Source organism: Eptesicus fuscus, chromosome 13 (assembly GCF_027574615.1).
Source record: "Eptesicus fuscus isolate TK198812 chromosome 13, DD_ASM_mEF_20220401, whole genome shotgun sequence".
Classification (NCBI taxonomy): Eukaryota; Metazoa; Chordata; class Mammalia; order Chiroptera; family Vespertilionidae; genus Eptesicus; species Eptesicus fuscus.
Genome location: NC_072485.1, coordinates 42,999,776 through 43,017,362, shown reverse-complemented (window position 1 = coordinate 43,017,362; position 17,587 = coordinate 42,999,776). Strand labels below are relative to the sequence as shown.

The window sequence follows — 17,587 nt, the reverse complement described above, 5'->3', positions numbered from 1 at the left end:
AAAATATAATCAGCAATCTATAAATTTGGGGAATCTGTGAAATGTAGAACAAAGATAAAATAACATTGAAACTGAAAGCCCAAAATAAGTTCAGGAGAATATTGAAGGGGAAGAGGGGACTACTTGAAAAGATGCTCTAAATTCTGAGTGTTGGATTAGAGGACTCTAGTGAAATCTCAAGTCATTTCACTTCTCTTCCTCTCACCCTAACTTACCTCTATTTGGCCATATTTTAGATCACAGAGAAACATGCCTATCTGGGGGGGAAAAAATAGTGATAGAGAATTTTGACCTTAAATTTATTTCTGTAGCCCCCAGCCTTCTTATTTAAAGTTAAAGTGATCTTTGGGGATGATTTTATCCAAGCATAAGACTCAACATTTTAACTCCTGTAAGTGGCATTTTACTCATCTATTTAATGACCAGAAATAGAAAATTAAAAAATCCATCTAGTTCTTTGCTGCACTGGGATGGAGAATTTTCAGCACAGCCCTGCGTATCTGTTTGGTCTTCACACTGTAGATAATGGGATTCATTACAGGGGGGATCAGCAGATAGGCATTGGCAATCATAGTATGTACATACGGTGGCGCCTGTTTCCCAAATCTGTGAACAAAGGACAAACTGATCAATGGGATATAGAATGCAGCAACAGCCCCAATATGGGAGATACATGTGTTGAAGGCTTTCTTCCTTTCTTTTGAGGATGCAATGCTGAGGACCGTCTTAATGATCAAAACATAAGAAAGGATGATCAAGACCGAGTCCACTCCAGCAGTGGTGATCAGGGCAGTCAATCCAACAGCACTATTAATCCTGGTGTCTGTGCAGGAGAGCTTCATCACATCTGGGTGGAAGCAATAGGAGTGGTGTAGCACGAGGCTGCGGCAGAAGGACAGTCTTTTCAGAAGGGCTACCATTGGTGTCAGTATTAGTGTCCCTCTGGTGATGATTGCTACTCCAATCTGTGCTATTTTAAGATCAGTTAAGATAGAGGCATATCTAAGAGGTTTAGAAATGGCCACAAAACGATCAAAAGCCATGGCCAACAGCACTGAAGATTCCATGACAGTGAAAAGTTGAATGAAAAACATCTGTGACAAGCAGGCATTAAAGCTGATCTTCCGGGCATTGAACCAGAATATACCCAACATGGTGACTAGGGTGGATATGGACAAGCCGAGGTCAGTGGTGGACAGCATGGAGAGGAAATAATACATGGGTTCGTGGAGGCTGGGCTGAGTGACAATGGCAAAGAGAATCAGGCTGTTTCCCGAGAGGGCTGTTATATAGAGAAAGCAGAAGGGAATGGAGATCCAGATGTGGAAGGCTTCCAGCCCAGGAACGCCAGTTAGCAGGAAAATGATGGAAGAGGATGTGGTATTCTGGAACATTGACATGTTGAACTCAAACTGCAGAATCTTAATCGGGGTATCCTGCAATGATATATCATATTTCTCTAAAATGCAGTCAACTTGAAATTAATTATTTCACCAGATAAACATTTATGAAAGACAATCTCTATATTATATAAAAAGCTCATAAAGATTGGTTAAAGAAAGAAAACTAAGACTACATCTAATCAAGGAGCATAAAATAGGAAATGAACAATTATGTGAGGATACAGACTTTATAACAAACAAATCTAACAGTGGCCTACTTTATTTAAATCCACATGTCTGTTCAGGGAGGTTTACCCATTCACTTCCTGATTTCACTTGTTCGGCAGTCAATAAATATTTGTTTAAATATGTCTATAGAGTTGTACAAAATTTTAGATGAACAGCAAACAGTATATGCAGTGATTCAATTTAGTCAATAAAGTAAGTTAACTTCCAGTGACCCAAAAAGAAATCTTATCTTTATCACCTGAGTTCTTTCTGTCAATCAGATTGATTATATCTAATCATAATGAAGAGCTAACATTTGTTGAGCCCCTACTATCTGTTAGTAGTTGTGATAATATCCTGTATGAACATACATCCTATTTGCAATCCCATAACTTTGAACTGCACCTAATTAACTTTCATACCACATAACAAGTATAAACAATAAAGACAATGACAATCAGGACTATTTGAGTATAGAGAGTCTCAAAGGTCAGTATTATGGATATTTTGATGTTATGAACTTTTAATTGGCATCCCAAATTAATTTTTTAGGATTACATATTCTAAACTGATGGGTTCAAGCATGGACTGATATATATATATCAACTGAACAACCTACAGGATGTGTTACTAAACAGTGTGTGTCTGGAATTCTCTATCTCTAAAGTAATGTTAATATATATACTGATATATATACTGCATAGAATTATTGTGTTAATTAAATTAGTTACTATATGTGAAAAACTTCGCCATCTCACTATAACATAAAAAATCACCAAATATTAGGTAATGTCACTTTTAAAAATTAAAATTAACATTATACAATAATTTCTTTCACTTCATTTTCCACTTTTATTTGCATGCCCCTTATACTTATCCACATGCCTTAAGCAGAGAGAAAATATATATTATCTGTCTGACTTAGTGTCCCTGATTAATATTTTCTTTATATGTTCCCTTATTCCTCCACATCTATGATTTTCTCAACCTTTCTTAATCCCTTCCTTAATGAGAAGAACTCTATGCTCCTTTTCAAAGACAACACTACCACCCTGCTTCTCAATCACTTTTGGAATATGTTTAGTTTAACATTAAATTACTGGGTACATGTTATAATCCATACAATAGGGATATAGAAGCAAATTAGACATGGCACCTATCCTCAAGGATATTAGTCAAAGGGTAGGATAGTGAAGAAAACAAATGAGTAAACAAAAAAGTAAAATGCAGTATGATATACACACTAAAGGGTTTGTGTTTAAAATACAAAATACTCAGATTAAGATTCTGTAGTTTGTATATATGAAAAAGTTGTTAGGGAAAGGTCAAGAAAGGCTTTCTTGAGGACATTAAGATAACTTGTGGAGGAGATGATAGGTGAAAATCACCATGAAGATATTCTAAGCATGTCCAAGCTATGTGGATTTCGGTATTCTAGAATGCCACTATAGTGTGAGATACGTGTTAAAAAGTCGTGTTTGAAGGTAACAGGGATCCAATATGGAATTATCTTTAAGATAGTAAGGAATGTGGAAATTATTTAAACACTGAAAAAAGAATGAATATAGGATCTCTTTCTACTCCGGGAAGTAACTCGAACATTTGTTTATTTTTTCTTTGATTTATATTCCCTTTCCAATCTCACATTAGCATAGTTTGTAAACATGCCAACTTTATTTTCACCTTAAACACAATGTAAAACAAACACACAATAAAAATAACTAACAATCCTCTCTTATTAACCCTGCTTCCCTGTAGCATGAATATCCTTCTTTTAACCAACAATTTATTGAACATTTGTTCATCCTCATTTCCCTCTTTAATGGTTCACACCTACAGTTGAAATCTGGCTTCTTTTTAGACTGAAACATACTCTGTCGCATTAGTTCTCTGTTTCTGCATAAAAACTAGCACAAATGCATGACTTAAAATAAGACACATCCATTATCTCACATTTCAGTAAATCAGACATCTGAGCACAACATATAGGATCTCTGCTCAAGATCTCACATTGAGCTCCTTGTGGTGTAGGGCTGAGGTCTCCGTTTTCTTGCTGCTGCGAGCTGGGGGTAGCTCTTAGCTCCCAGCCATGTAGAACTGTCACATGATATTTGCATCTTCTAATCCAGTAGAGGAATCTCTCTGCTGTTTCTCGTCTCTTTTTTTTTTTTTTTTGATTTTTTTTACAGAGAGGAAGGGAGAGGGATACAGAGTTAGAAACATCAATGAGAGAGAAGCATCAATCAGCTGCCTCTTGCACACCCCCTACTGGGGATGTACCCGAAACCAAGGTACATGCCCTTGACCGGAATCGAACCTGGGACCCTTGAGTCCGCAGGCCGATGCTCTATCTACTGAGCCAAACCGGTTAGGGCTCTTGTCTCTTTTAAAGGCTCAAATGATTAGGTCAGTCTAATCCAGCATAATTTCCTTTTTTATTAACTCAAAGTCAAACAATCAGGGAACTTATTTACATCTGTAAACTCCCTTTGCTATACAATATAACATAATCACAGAAGTGATACCCCATCACATTCATAGGTTCACTCACACTCAAGTTGTGGGTTTTATACTGGACAAGGACATAGGGGGAGGAACCTTGAGGGCCCTTTTAGAATTCTGCCTACACAACTGTCTAGGTCATTCAATCTCCAAACTACTATAGATTCAGATCTTACATAGCCTTTGACTGACCATCCTTATCTTCCAGTTCCATCACCTCCATTTTATATAAAATTCTCATTAGTTTTTGCAGGAACTACCACAATATTCTCATAAGTAATTTCCCTGTCCTGAGTTGCAAGTGTTTCCAAATTTTCCATATTGACATGAGCATAATCTCAAAAGCACAACTTCACATCACTCCTTATACAGAGCTCTTCACTGCCTTCAGCAAAAGGTTAAAATTCTTTATCTCTTTACTACAGCAGCCAAAGATTTTTCCAATCTCACCAAAACCTACTATTACTGCTACCTAACCTCTTCCCAAACCCATATAGTCAACCTGGGATTTTCCTACTTCAGCAAACTACCAAATGTAGCAAGTTCTTTCACAATGCTGTCATTTGCTTTATTCACGAATTTCCCACTCTTCTTTGAATGAGCCTAAATTCTAAATTCTAAAGACTCATTATTTTCTCCTTTCGTGCATTTATCAATTCAACATTAATTTGTTTACTTCTGGAAGCTTTTTGTGGCATCACCTTCTCTATGTCAAGTCAGAAGGAAATGCTCCTTCCACTGGAGCCATTCTTTTTTATTTATACATCTGGAATAGTAGTTGTTCCATTGTATGATCATAGTTTTTTAAAAATGTGCCTCTTCCACTAACCTAAGGTACTGGCAGGTAGATAATTGTTTATTTATCATCTATTCCCAGTACCTTTGCACTGTATTGTGCAGTATGAGAAGATAATAGATACTTTTTTATACAATTTAAATTCAGAACTCATCATTTGTTCCATTGGTTCATTTATCAAGTCAACATTAATTTGAACTGACCAAGAACTCTAGAAATATATCAGGATTTCAACACAACAGCTTTGATCATTTAATTCATGTCATGTAGCCTAAAATTATGCATGTGACTATTGGAAGAATCTCATTGAACTCTCTTTTATTCTCACAAAATGAGTACTGTGTGTGTTGATTTGGTTTTTCTTTGTTTTTTTAATATATTTTTAATTTATTTCAGAGAAGAAGGAAGAGGGAGAGAGAGATAGAAACATCACTGAGAGAATCGTCTTCGATTGGCTGCCTTCTGCACACCACCTACTGGGGATCAAGCTGGCAACCTGGGCATGTACCCTGACCAGGTATCGAACCATGACCTTCTGGTTCATAGGTCAACACTCAACCACCAAGCCACAACAGCCTGGCTGTTTTGATTTTTTTTTTGACAGTCAAATATGCCTTAATATTTTAAGGTAAACTTTTTTGTGCCTCCTTCCATTTTTTTATCATTATCCTCTCCTTATATGAAGATAATATTTCAGTCCCACTGTAGGAACATGCTGCAGGTTCTGTGCAGGAATACTTTGAGTTGTCTCTCTCCCCTGAACATAGAAAGCCATTATTATGGTTATAGAGTCAGCAAACCTAGATTCAAATGCTGGCTCTGCCACCAATTGGCTGTGGTTCTCCAAATAAGCACATTAGAATCTAGTTCTGTGGAATTGGAAGCTTACCAAAAGCATTAATGTTTAAGGATTAAATAAGATAGCATTTATAAAGCATTTAACCTGCTAACTAGTACATGGTAGGCATTTAATAGTGGTAAATGTGGATGAGAATGATGTGGGTGGTAGACGGGGGCAGTAAAGCCATCTGTTCTTAGGTGATGATTTTGAAATGTGGCACAACTAACCAGAAAACTCACAATTGCAAGGGCAGGCTGGGGACTTTCCAAACATCAAGACACATGGTACACAGATCAAAGAAACCCAATCAGTTAGACTATAGTGTCTCCAAATACAGATTTCAGGAAAAAGCTTTCTACAGTTTTCTCTAGGCACTCATGAGAGCTCATTGCAGTTAATACATCTTTCCCATTCTTAAAGGGAACCAGTATGTGTAAAGTCTGATGTTTTCCCTGAATGCAGCAGTTTTACTTACAAAGTATGAAGATGTGGTCTTTCCTGCCCTGTTTGCCAGGAAGGGCCTCAGGAGCTGGGGAGGTGTTTTCTTCAGGGATGTGTGGTATATATAAGCACCATGACCCAGGCAGCCTGAAATGTCTTAATCAGAAAACTCCTGGGAAATAGTAGAATTATTCTAATGCAGGGATCTCTATTAGCAAAGCTTAGGAGCAAGGGTAGCTTTCCTTTTATGTTTTTCTTTTCCTTTTCACAGTATCCCATTCTCTTTCTTTTGCCATATGTGTGTGTTTGTATGTGTGTGTGCAGATTTTTTTTGGGGGGGGGGATTGGCAAAAAATCTTCAGAGAATTATTTTTAAAAATTGAAAAACTTTAAAGTACATTAAAATTAATAGGCAGTATCAATTTTAGATATAGAAATAATCATAATGAAAATGTGTAAATATCCCCCTACTTAATTTTTATTGTTGTTGTTTAAGACTTTATTTTTTAGAGCAGTTTTAAGTTCACAGCAAAATTAAAAGGAAAATACAAGGAATGCCCAAATACACCTTTGCCCCCACACATACGTAGCTTTCCCCATTAGCACCATCCCCACTAGATGGTACATTTGTTACAACTGATGAACCTATATGGATACATCATTATCACCCAAAGTCCACAGGTCACCTGAGAGTTCCCTTTTCTTAAATTCTGACTCTTAAACCACCCCTCCGTTTCTTGCACTGAAACTACTGAGCCAATATAAATAACTATTTTTGGAAAGATATATTTATTTAAATGCCTCTTTCCTCCCTCTGGGAATTCTTTTCTATAACCAGACCACCAGGAACATATAAATAGACAGCTCCCAGGACTAAGTCTCATATCCATTACTATCACAACATGCATTGGATCTCAGTTCTTTTTTAAGGTGGAAGAACTAAGGCTAAGATTAGAAAACTGAGGCTCAGAGGAATCATGTTCTCACATTCACCCAACGAGTCAATAGCAGATTTAGGAACTGAATTTTCTCCTTTCTGACTCCAAATGCCATGTTTTCTACCAGTCCTTACTTTAAAAGAACTTAATTTTTAAAAAACTGTCAAATGAATGAACATGTGCTCATGACTGTATTCTATATTTGTAAAAACTTTTAAACATTGCAATTATTTTTAAGTTAACATAATAAAGGAATCTCTTGAATATATACTACTGAGTTAACCAATTTCTGAGCTGTTGGTTGCATAAACTATGTGAATATTATACAGTTCCTGATGTATTCAGAAAATTTTTCAATGCACTAAACACTGACCTCATGCAAAGAAAAATTCTTGAGTGTAGAAGGGAAAGTTATTCAACCCTATCCTGTGCTCTTTGAAAAGTCATCCCAGGAAGTAGCAGTCTTTAGTTATTATTTATTTACTTACTCATTTGATTTTTAATAAATTTGATGTATAACACTGTGTATATTTAAGATGTAGTGTGTGCTGCTTTGCTACATTTATATATTGTAATATGATTCCTAATGTACCAATATTTATTACATTAATAATTATAGCATAATATTATTGTCTGTATCCATTATACTGTGTTATTAGATCTCTATGACTTTTTTACTACTCATTACAAGTTTGTTTCCTTAAACACCATCACTCTTATCCACCCCTACTCCCTGGTAATCACCATTTCACACTGTTTTTTAAAGGTTTAGATTTTTTTAGATTCTACATATAAGTGATATCATACAGTCTTGTCTTTCTCTCTGTGATTTATCTTACTTAGCATAATGTGTTCAAGATCCACTCATGTTGTCACAAATGGGAGAATATATTCCTTTTTCATGGGTGAACAATATTCTATTGTGTATATGTACCACATTTTTTTATCCATTCAACCATTGATGGGTATTTGGGTCATCTTCATATTTTGGTTATTGTGAATAATGCTGCAATAAATGTGGGAGTGTATACATCTCTTTCAAATCCTGTTTTCATTTCCTTTGGGTGGAATTGCTGGATTATATAGTGGATTTATTTTTAATTTTTTGAGGAACCTCCTTATTTATTTTCTTTTTAATTTCTTTATTGATTGAGATATTATATATTTGTCCTCAACCCCCTATTACCTTCCCAACTCCCCCTCCCCCACTCATGCCCTCACTCCCCTGTTGTCCGTGACCACTGGTTAGGCTTATATGCATGCATACAAGTCCTTTGGTTGATCTCTCCCCTTTACCCCCACCCTCCCCTACTTTCCCTCTGATGTTTGACAATCTGATCGATACCTCCCTGTCTCTGGATCTTTGTTCATCAGTTTATGTTGTTCATTATTTCCCATAGATGAGTGAGATCATGTGATATTTATCTTTCTCTGACTGGCTTATTTCACTTAGCATAATGCTCTCCAGTTCTATCCATGTTGTTGCAAATGGTAGGAAATCCTTCATTTTTAGTGCAGCATAGTATTCCATTGTATAGATGTACCACAATTTTTCCTTATTGTTTTCTATAGTAGTTGGACCAATTTATAATCCCACTAGCAATATATAAGGGTTTCCTTTCCAGCAAATCCTTTCCAGAAGATACTTGAGCTGATAGTCTTGAGAAGATAGGCTTTTAAAGAAAAAAAAAAAAAAAAAAAAAGTCCTTCTGTCCTAAGGTAAGGGAAACAGTCCCTACCTAATCTTGCCCTCTTAAACCATCTCTAAAGAGGTTCTCTTTTTCGAAGAATTCATGAGGAGTTCTCAGGAAGACAGAGCAATCAGATTTAAGAAAGAAAACCTTTATGAAGAGTTCAGAAGCTGCCTGGGGAGAGACATTTACCCAGCAGGAACACAAATTCCTAGGAGAGAACTCTAAATAACTAGGTCCTGCTAACCTTTGTGCCCCAAATGACAGAGTATGAAGGGCAATTTTTTTTTCAGTCTAGCTTACTTTAATTCCCCAAAGGATAATCCTAGAGATGAATTTCAATTCCACTTCTTATTCAATAGCAATTTGACCCTGAATAGCTGCAAGTCAAAGCTTTAATAAGGCAAAAGTAAGAGACAAATGGTGTTAATGAATTTCCCATGTGTTTGCTCACCAGTGGTTTGCCAGTATCACAGCAATCATAAGACATAGAACCAGGTAGGAAAGGAGTTGCTCAGTATTTCTTTTATGATTATGAATATGTTCTAAAACATTTTGTGGTAATAGTTGCACAACTATGTGAATATAATAAAAACCATTAAATTTTGCACATTCAATTGATAAATTGTGTTGTGTGTGAATTCTATCACAATGAGAAGATGAATTCAAGTTTATAAGGCAAGCGGAGAGAGCACACCTGCCCAAACTACTCTCACCCTAGAATGGGGAGAATTTGAGTTGAAATAAAGATTAAATTAATAGTATAACTGGATAATAGTATAATTAGTTATCTATAAATTTGGAAAATTCATGAAAAATGGAACAAATGATTAAATAACATTGCTAGATGAAACTACTGCCGGAATTTTATACAGGAGAATACTGAAGGGAAAGTGGCAGCTATTAAAAGGGACGTTCCAAGTACTGAAGTGTTAGATTGGAGAACTCCATTTAAATATCTGTGGAGTCCAATGAACAAAATATGTGGAATCTAATTTAATGAACAAAATAAACTGATGAACAAAGTAGATACAGAGGCATGGATACATAGAACAGACTAACAGCTGTCAGAGGGGTGATGGGTTGAGTGGCTGGGTGAAAGAAGGTGAAGGGATTAGTAAATTACCAGTTCATCACAATAGAGTGGAAGCATATAGAAACATGCTTTTTCAAGGTACAGTTGTAACTCATATTGGTAGATGATAAAATATGAGTTAGAGAAGACTTTGTAAAGATATGGTAATCTAAAAATTTCCTAAATTATCTTAGAAAGAAATATTTTGAGCACAGCCTTACGAATTTGCTTGGTCTTTACACTGTAGATTATGGGATTCATTACAGGAGGGATAAGTAGATAAACATTGGCAATGAGAGTATGCACAAGGGGAGGGGCGTGCTTCCCAAATCTATGCACCAGTGACAAGCTGATCATGGGGATGTAGAAAATGGCAACAGCACCTATGTGTGAGACACAGGTTCCAAAGGCCTTTTTCCTTTCCTCTGGGGAGGCAATGCTGAGCACAGAGTGGATTATCAGAACATAGGAGAGGAGGATCAAGACGGAGTCTAAGCCAGCAGTAGAGACAACAATGGACAGGCCAAATGCACTGTTGATCTTGGTGTCTGTGCACGAAAGCTTCATCACATCTGGGTGGAAACAATATGAATGGTGCAGAACATGACTATGGCAGAAGGACAGACGCTTAAGGAGCAGAAGTAAAGGCACTAGAGCTGTTGTTCCCCTAATAACTATTACAAAGCCCACTTTGATGATCCTTGAGTTGGTTAAGATTGTGGCATATCTCAATGGGTTACAGATGGCAATGAAGCGGTCAAAGGCCATTGCCAGGAGTACTGAAGACTCCATGAACGTGAAACCATGGATAAAGAACATTTGGCCAATGCAGGCATCGAAGCTGATTTCTCGAGCATTAAACCAGAAAATACCCAGTATGGTGACCAATGTGGAAAGGCACAATCCTAGGTCCGTGAAGGATAGCATAGAAAGGAAATAGTACATGGGTTCATGAAGACTTGACTCAGTGATGATGACAAACAAGATCATTCCATTCCCAGAGATGGCAATGGTATAAAGACAACAGAATGGGATGGAGATCCAGGCATGGTAAGTTTCAAAACCAGGGATGCCCGTAAGGAAGAAAACTGCAGGCTGGAAGATGCTCTGATTGAAGGATGGCATGATGAGTGAAGGAAGTAGATTTCCCTAGGGAAAAAAAGCATATCCTGTAAAAATAGGGAAGAAAATACTTTTCATTTTATTCTATCCTATCTAATAAAAGAGTAATATGCAAATTAACCATCACTCTGCTATACCAACAAGCCATGCCCACCAGCCAATCAGGAGCGAGTATGCAAATTAACCCAACCAAGATGGCTGCAGCCACGGAGCAAGCAGGAGGCTTAGGTTTCCCCAGCAATGAAGGAAGCCAAGCTTTCTGCACACCCAGGCAGGTCCAGGCCTCCACTCAAGGTTACAAAGTTTCAATTATAGAAGATAAATAAATCCCAGATACCAGGGCCTCCACTTGGGTAGCTGGGGGCCGTGGCTGGCCTGCAAACCACCACAGGCCCCTCGCCCAGGCCACCCCACACCCCAAGGGAACCCCCACCCTGATCTGGGACACCCTTCAGGGCAAACCAGCCGGCCCCCACCCATGCACCAGGCCTCTATCCTATCTAATAAAAGAGTAATATGCAAATTGACCATCACTCCAACACACAAGATGGCTGCCCCTGTGTGGTCAAAGATCCTGCTCCCATGTGGACACAAGACAGCCACCACAAGATGGCCAGCAGGGGAGGGACCAAGCCTGCAAGGGAGGGCAGTTGGAGGTGATCAAGCCTGCAGGGGAGGGCAGTTAGGGGTGACCAGACCAGCAGAGGAGGGAAGTTGGGGGCAACCGGGCCTGCAAGGAAGGGCAGTTGGGGGGGGACCCAGGCCTGCAGGGGAGACCAGTTGGGGGGCGGGGGGGACAAGACCTGCAGGGGAGAGCAATTGGGGGTGACCAGGCCTGCAGGGGAGGGCAGTTAGGGGCAATCAGGCTGGCAGGGGAGCAGTTAGGCATCAATCAGGCTGGCAGGGAAGTGGTTAGGGGGGGATCAGGCTGGCAGGCAGAAGCGGTTAGGGGCAATCAGGAAGGCAGGCAGGAGAGCAGTTGGGAGCCAGCAGTCCTGGGTTTTGAGAGGGATGTCCAACTGCCTGTTTAGACCCGAACCCGGTAGGATCAGGCCTAAATTGGCAGTCGGACATCCCTTGAGGGGTCCCAGATTGGAGAGGGTGCAGGCTGGGCTGAGGGACACACACCCCTGCATGAATTTCATGCACCGGGCCTCTAGTATATTGCATAAAGTAGGATCACTATGAACCTTGTCCTGTTCTTCAGTAGAAGTGAAGTGCAAACCCAGTTATTATTTTCTTAGGTTTAGAGTTAATTTTGGGTGAAGTAGAGAAAGAGACAGATCACTAAACTGTGTGAAGACACCTGGGTTTTAGCAAGACTCCCACATGTTATATCATATTTCCATCTATGTATGAAACAGGAGATTAGATAGATAATGGTAACATTTTCCAGTTTTATGATCTATGTTCATGGGCAAATAGGCTAGTTATGGGCAACCGTGCAACAACACAAAAAGCAATTCATCCTGCTTTTCTTCACTTATCAGTTTCCAAGGAAAAAACCCTTAAGAGGATATAAAGATTTATAAGTCCTTGTGTACCCAATGAAAATAAGATCTACACTAATAAAAGAGTAAGATGCCCACCAGCCAATCAGGAGTGAGTATGCCAATTAACCCAATAAAGATGGCGGGTTAATTTGCATACACAGGCACCAAGAGGCCGGGGGTGGGGCAGGACGCAGGCATTCCACACCACCCCAGCTGCTCTGGGCCTCTGGGCAGCGTGGGAAGGCGGAAAGGCAGCTCCAGCCAGAGCAAAGGCGGTGCCGGCAGCCAGGGGAAAGAAGGCCCATTCTTGCACAAATCTTCATGCATCGAGCCTCTAGTAGTAAAGATAATATTCAATATTCATCAGACTTCTGGTTGAATAAATACAAAACAACCACTGGTAAAAAAAAAACTAAATACTGGGAGAGAACCAATTAAAATTATTCAAATAGACCACAGTGAGTGATAGATATGGTATTAAAGTATTTAATGTTTAAGCTGTGAACCTGGTATTATTTAAGGAAAATTCTTCCTGAAGACAGATGGTCTAAAGGTAAGCTCAACAAGAACAATGAAACTCATTGGAAGCTCTCAAATATCAATTGGAGAACATATCTCAAAAGTTTCTTTTTGTTCTGTTTTTACCAAAGGGCATTGAAAATATATTGGGGAGGGACATCCCTAAGAAGCCATCACTGCTGGAGGATATGAGCATGCATTCAGCCAGATCAAGAAATTGATAGGATCAAAGAAGTTCCTTATATTGATTCTTGTACTAACTTTTCAGACACCCTATTTTTATCTACAGAAAGAACGCTTGGTTGTTCAAGTCTATGTTCCTCTTTTAGTCACTGATGCATGCTTTCTCTCAACAAATATGTACATACCTACCAAATGGCAGTGTGTACAATGGACAGAACTAGCATTTGACATGGTACTCCAAGAAGGTTCATACATGACACTGAAAAGAAAATATCTGAGTGTAAGTTAACGTGGAGAGTCTCATTTCAAACCCCCCTCCCCCACCCCCCATCCCCATCAGTTAACAGGCAGTAGCTTCAACTTGAGTGAAAATAACTGGTTACAGGAAATGTGACCAAGAAGGTATTTCTCTGGGTATCTGAAGAAAGGTTCAATAGGCAGAAAGCCTCCTGAGAACTCACTAAAAATTTAATGCTGAAAAGCTTGACTTGAGACAATGCAAAAATATTTATATAATTCACAGGTTTGGAGTGAGCATTTGGACATCAGTTGTAAGAAAAACCTCACTTTTTCACCTGTGACATACATACAGGAACCTCAGTGATGGCCTCCTGATAACGTCTTGAGAGTTGTCAAACTGGTGTCTGGATTGAAGTCACAGGAGTGGCAAAAATATCTTGGAGTAATAAAATCTAAGGAAAAGGAGGTCTGAGGAAACAGCCCTGGGAAATAGCAATATTTAAGGAAAAGACAAAAGAAGTATCTACTGTTAAGACTGCAGAGGCATATGCCCTAGCCTGTTTGGCTCAGTGGATAGAGCATCAGTCTGCGGACTGAAGGGTCCAGAGTTCGATTCCGGTCAGGGCATATGCCCAGATTGCGGGCTCCATCCCCAGTAAGAGGAGTGCAGGAGGCAGCCCATCAATGATTCTCTCTCATCATTGATGTTTCTCTCTCTCTCTCCCTCTCCCGTCCTCTCTGAAATTAATAAAAATCAAAATAATAACTTAAAAAAAGATTACAGAGGCATAGCCTCTAAGGTAAAAATGACCCTCAGGAACACACAAGGACCTCATTAGTTTCTCCCAGACTTGTGACCTCAGAGCCAGGAAAAATGCCTGGTGCAATAACATCTAAAAGTGTGTGTTGAATAAAAAAAAGGAATTGCATCTAATCATAGTTATAGACCCGAGACACTTACTATCAGGCACATATTGTGATTCCTGATATATGACTCCCTCAAATTAGATGTAAAAATCATGTAACAAAAATTGGCATATACAGTATTAAAAGAAAAAATTACAAACTAACAGTATTCTTATTAATTTGGTATTTATCCTTGATGCTAGGACTTTGCCCAAATTTAGACATGGAGATAAAAACAGTTTTTTTCTAGATAAAGTGTTATGGACCTTGAGAATATGTCTTCTTTATTTTAAAGGTGAGGAAGCAGGTTTTCAAGTTAAAGCTCTTTTTATTATAACAAATAAATTAAGAGAACCCAGTGGATTATTTAAGTGTGCAAGGTAGCCTTCATTTTTTTTTTCCCAGAGAGGAAGGGAGAGGGAGATAGATATAGAAACATCAATGATGAGAGAGAATCATTGATCAACTACCTTCCCTTCCACACGCCCCCTACTGTTCCACAACCCAGGCATGTGCCCGTGACCAGAATCAAACACAGGACCCTCTAGTCCACAGGCCAAAGTTCTATCCATTGAGTCAAACCAGCTAGGGCATAGCTAGCCTTCTTTTTGAAAACAATGCTAATAATGTATTAAATACTCCTTAAGTACCAACAATTTTCTTTATTATATCTCTATCTTAGAATCCTTCTTTCCACAACTCTGCATGATTCTTCTGGAATCTTTTTTCTTTTCAACTTATATAATCAAAGCAACATAGTAAGACTATTCCAATGCATGGAACTCTATTAGTGAAGCTTCTGGGCAGGAATAAGTTTTTTTGTTGTTGTTGTTTGTTTTTTTGTTTTTAATTCTATGATTTTAAAACCACCCTTGAGTGTGTTTTTTCACTAAACCTAATGAGCAAATATTAAATAACTATTCTTGGAAAGATACATTTTAATGCTTTGTTCTCTCCTGAGGAGAATTCTTCCAGGGCTATGACTTATTCTTATAGCCAGATCACCAAGAATGTATAAATAGATTGCCCCAACTACAAAGCTTCATATCAATCACTATCACAGCAACATGCATTGGGTATTGTTGGTTACTTTTTACAGATGAAAAAACTGAGGCTCAGTTTAGAAAATCAAGGCTCAGAGGAATCATGTTACTTTCTTCTCTCTGATTTCAAACCACATGTTTTGCCACTCTTTATTTTAAAAGAACTTCAACTTTAAAAAAAAAAAACTTGTGGAATGAACATATGTTCACAACTTCAAGACTGCAGTCTATATTTTTTAAATTACATAGTATATGAATACATATAATATGTAAATATGTTAAATATATACTACTGAGGTTACCAATTTCCTCTAAACTGTTGGTTTTATAAACTATCCAAAAATTATACAGCCCCTGATGTATTCAGAAAAGACTTGGATAAACTACAATACTGACCTCATGCAAAAAAGAATTCTTGTGTCTGGAAAGGGAGTTTGCTTGATCCTACCCCCTGCTCTTTGAAGAGTCACCTCAGACAGTAACAGCGAATCTTCTTAAAACCAGATAGAAAGGTGCTAAGGCTGGGGAAACAGTCTCTCATCAGTCCTGCCCCATCTCCAAAGGTATCTCTTCTGCAGAAGAACCCAGGGACTTCTCAGGAATGGAGAGCTTTCAGATTAGAGGAAGAGAGCCTTTATAAAGAGCCCAGAAGCTGTCTTGTGAGAGGCCTTTACCCAGCAAAAACACAAATTCCTAGGAGAGAACTCTATGCAGCTGTGCCCTGCTAATTCTTTCTGCCCCAAACAACAGACTATAAAGGACAACTTCTTTTCAATCTAGCTTCACTCGTATTTCCCTAAAGGAGAGTCCTGGAGATGAACTACGATTTCAGTTCTCATTCAAGAGCAATTTGACCTCTGAACAGCTATAAATCAAAGCTTTGCGTAGTGCAAAAATAAGAGATAAGTGTTGTTAATGCATCTCCCATGAGTTCACTCCCCATTCATTTGCCAGTGCACAGCAATCATAAGACAGCCCATATAAGCAAGGAGTTGCTGAGTAACTATACTCACTGACACTAGTGCAATACTATGTGTTTCAGAGCCCAAGACCTTTTCTGTGCATTATGAATATCTTGGGGGTTGTTACTAACTTGTGCACAGGCATAGGAAATGACAAGCATATAAAAACATGCTCCACGTTATAGGTCATTAGGGAGATGCAAATTAAAAAAACAATGAGATACCACTACACACATGGCCAAAATCCAGAACACTGACAGCACTAAATGGGGGACATCTGAACATGGCACGCTTTGCTCACCTCTGAGCCTTGTCTCATCCTGTTCTCCATGGCAATACGTAGGTGTTTATTGATTCCTCAATTCTGCCTCAAATGTAACTCAAAAGATATTTTATTGTTATAAAATTTACATTTATATTACAATTAAAATAGCTTTTTCCAGCCCTACCTGGTTTGGCTCTGGATAGAATGTTGGCCGGTGGGTTGAAGGGTCCCGGGTTCGATTGCGGTCAAGCGTACATGCCCAGGTTGCGGGCTCAATCCCCAGTAAGGGGCATGCAGGAGGGAGCCAATCAATGATTCTCTCTCATCATTGATGTTTCTATCTCTCTCTCCCTCTCCCTTTCTCTCTGAAATCAATAAAAATATTTTTAAATAGTTTTTTTCCTAAGTTTTCTTATTTCAAAATTGAAGATAAATTAATTAAGCTGGATATTGTGTGTGGGTTTTAATTTCACTGGGTTTTGTTTTGTTTTTGTGCTTGTGTTCAGTTGCCTTGCTTTGTGGTTTCTGAATATAGTGCTCAGTCTGCCTAGGGATGAAACACTACATCTGCCCACTGCACTTAAAACATTTTCTTAACCTTTTATCGTCTCCTTGCACAACCCTCTACTCTCCTAACTTCCTTCCTAGCTCCCCTGGAAATAGTTACTTCACACCCTTTTCCATATAGTAGATCTTTGCAAAACAATGTAATTCTTGGCACAGCTTTTTATGCCAAGAAGTACATTTAATTAGTTATTATTCTTATTTCCTCATATCTCCTTTTAGCAAATATATTTGATTAGCTTCCCTTGAACACGAGGCTAGGTTGTCCCAACACTTATGTGATCTACATGCATTCTCAAACAGGATTGTCACATGAGTCCCTTAGCTATCTTGCAAAAATGCAAAGTATCATTTAGTACATCTAATAATTTGCATTTCTAACAAGCTTTCAGGTGA

At 38.5% G+C, this 17,587-nt stretch overlaps 2 protein-coding genes across 2 annotated transcripts; both read right to left on the bottom strand.

Moving 5' to 3' along the window:
* Positions 1-449: 449 nt before the first annotated feature.
* On the bottom strand, positions 450-1,400 carry LOC103304329 (olfactory receptor 51F2-like). The gene has a single exon (XM_008161246.2). It carries the CDS (start codon positions 1,398-1,400, stop codon positions 450-452), a length of 951 nt encoding a protein of 316 aa, XP_008159468.1.
* An 8,674-nt stretch (positions 1,401-10,074) lies between these two features.
* LOC103304330 (olfactory receptor 51F2-like) lies at positions 10,075-11,037 on the bottom strand. Its single transcript, XM_008161247.2, has one exon. The coding sequence runs from the start codon at positions 11,017-11,019 to the stop codon at positions 10,075-10,077; it is 945 nt and encodes a 314-aa protein (XP_008159469.2). The 5' UTR covers positions 11,020-11,037.
* Positions 11,038-17,587: the final 6,550 nt, after the last annotated feature.

What these genes read in the sequence shown, in the direction of transcription:
- LOC103304330 (XM_008161247.2), bottom strand. Translation starts at nt 11,019, where the DNA reads ATGCCATCCTTCAATCAGAGCATCTTCCAGCCTGCAGTTTTCTTCCTT.
- LOC103304329 (XM_008161246.2), bottom strand. Translation starts at nt 1,400, where the DNA reads ATGTCAATGTTCCAGAATACCACATCCTCTTCCATCATTTTCCTGCTA.